This window comes from Austrofundulus limnaeus, unplaced genomic scaffold, assembly GCF_001266775.1.
Source record: "Austrofundulus limnaeus strain Quisiro unplaced genomic scaffold, Austrofundulus_limnaeus-1.0 Scaffold86, whole genome shotgun sequence".
NCBI classification, from domain to species: domain Eukaryota; kingdom Metazoa; phylum Chordata; class Actinopteri; order Cyprinodontiformes; family Rivulidae; genus Austrofundulus; species Austrofundulus limnaeus.
In genome coordinates, this window is record NW_013952488.1 from 1,090,222 (window position 1) to 1,092,101 (window position 1,880).

The 1,880-nt window shown below is 37.6% G+C and overlaps 2 protein-coding genes across 2 annotated transcripts in view; one reads left to right on the plus strand and one right to left on the minus strand.

The window, feature by feature from the left end:
* Nucleotides 1-1,123, plus strand: part of rsph9 (radial spoke head component 9) — a 5,627-nt gene extending 4,504 nt beyond the window's left edge. Inside the window, exon 5 of the mRNA XM_014011955.1 lies at nt 624-1,123. Within this exon, the coding sequence (XP_013867409.1) occupies nt 624-784 (161 nt within the window). The 3' untranslated portion in view covers nt 785-1,123. The remainder of the gene's footprint in view (nt 1-623) is intronic.
* Nucleotides 1,060-1,880, minus strand: part of mrps18a (mitochondrial ribosomal protein S18A) — a 2,975-nt gene continuing 2,154 nt past the window's right edge. The window contains exons 5-6 of the mRNA XM_014011956.1: nt 1,446-1,518; nt 1,060-1,363 (exon numbers count right to left, since the gene is read on the minus strand). Coding sequence (XP_013867410.1) covers nt 1,219-1,363; nt 1,446-1,518 — 218 coding nt within the window. The 3' untranslated portion in view covers nt 1,060-1,218. The remainder of the gene's footprint in view (nt 1,364-1,445; nt 1,519-1,880) is intronic.

The window sequence follows — 1,880 nt, forward strand, 5'->3', positions numbered from 1 at the left end:
ATCCAACTAAATTGCTGTTACTTAAAGCAAACAGCTCAAAGATGGGAATTTGTTAAATTTATTTGTTTATTTTTATTCATTTAATTTTGTTTAGTCATAAATTTAAAGTTTATCATTGGTTTAAGAAACAATTTTCATGTTAAGTAAAAAAAAAGTGCTTTACAAAGTAACAGCTCCTAATTCACATTTTAGTTTGTCTTCACTCACACTACATGTTGCATCTTAAGTAACAAAACACCTATGACAGTTTTCCTTGTCTTGTAGTTGCGTCAGTTTCTGAGACAAGTCCAAAAACAAGTGTTGGAATAGCTGTCCTGTCTGTTCAAATCACCTCCCTTCTGTGTAATTAAATGTTTTTTTAGTAGCAAATCCAGTTCTTGTCAAACTCCCATGGTCCTCCTCATATTGTCGAGTCACACCCAYTGAGAAACGAGTTCAAAAGATAGACATCAAAAGGGCCAGGGGCTGATTTATTAGTGTGTCTTTTGGCGGTTTGTAGCGTGTGAACRGTTTCAGCTGTAAAGGCGGACTGCGGCGCCTCCATTTGAAAATGTAGATAGAACGAGGCAGCTTCCTGCGTTTTAACGTGAACCATTTTGCACGTGATCTGCATTTGTGTTTAGGCCTGTGGAGTCTTCAGTCGGAACGCGGCGGCAGAATGAGTGTGCTGCGCAGCCTCCTGTGGCTTGGGCTCACCTTCTACCATGTTCCAATGACCCCGCAGCACGGATACGTCTACATCGGAGATGGGCTGAAAAATGTAGACCTTCCTTTCATGCTGTAAAAATTGCTTTAGGCTTTTTTTTTGTCTTTAAATGACCAAAAGGGTTACATTCAACAACAGTTTGTGCCTACAAGCTTTTCTGCTCTTTAGTTCTTTCACCGAAGCTATTGTTATACAATAAACATGTCGAGAGGCAGAGTAAACACACACATTTTATTGTTTACACAGCCAACATACCACCTGCTTTGAAAACGCAACACTGACCTCACATTAAGTTGAGTAAGTTCACCTCAAGGGATTTATTTGAAAATAAATAAAATCAAACAGATAGTTGATTGTGGGTGTGGCTGGTTATATTTTATTAAAGACTGATGCAGATTAATAAAAAGTTTGAACAAATACAGTTGGTCTGTTTTCTTGTATGCCAATAATTCTAGGTATGATGCTGATAAAACCTCTTCTTCCTTCAGCAGTGCTGATTTTTTTTCTATCCTTCACTGATTCATCAGCATCGGTTTTGGACCATACCACACATTGTTCTTCAATGCTGGGTGGCCTACAACCATGCGCTTCTTACACCACTTCAATCCTTTTTTATAGATGGGTTTTACAGACTTAGGGGCCCAGCGAGTCAAATACCTGCAAAACAAGAATAAGATGTTTTTATTTATTTCTGCTGTATTAAATCCACTTAAGGAGAGTTACAGGCTTAAAAACAAACCTGTTCAGTTTGGGTTTGGATTTCTTCGGGACGTGACCCTCTGGAAGTTTGGGTCTGTGGTCAGGAAGCAGACCTTAAATACAGATTAAATAAAATAACAGTACGTTTTAGAAATTACTGATCCAACAGTGGTTGCAAATCACTCGTATGATGGTCTGTGTTTGTGTTTGAATCCACACGAATCAGGCAAACAGAAATGAGCTTCAGTGCTGTTTGTTTGACAGAACTTGCACGTAAAAGCAAGTTTTTAGCTCTGATGAGCTTGTCTTTCATTAGTGACCCTTTTTACACAACTCTTTCAAACTGGACCTGGAGCATAATAATAACAATAATGACAGCTAGGGCTGCCACAAACGATTATTTTTATAATCGATTAATCACCGATTATTTTTTTTATTTTTATTTATTCATTTCATTAAAACATACAACAAATAA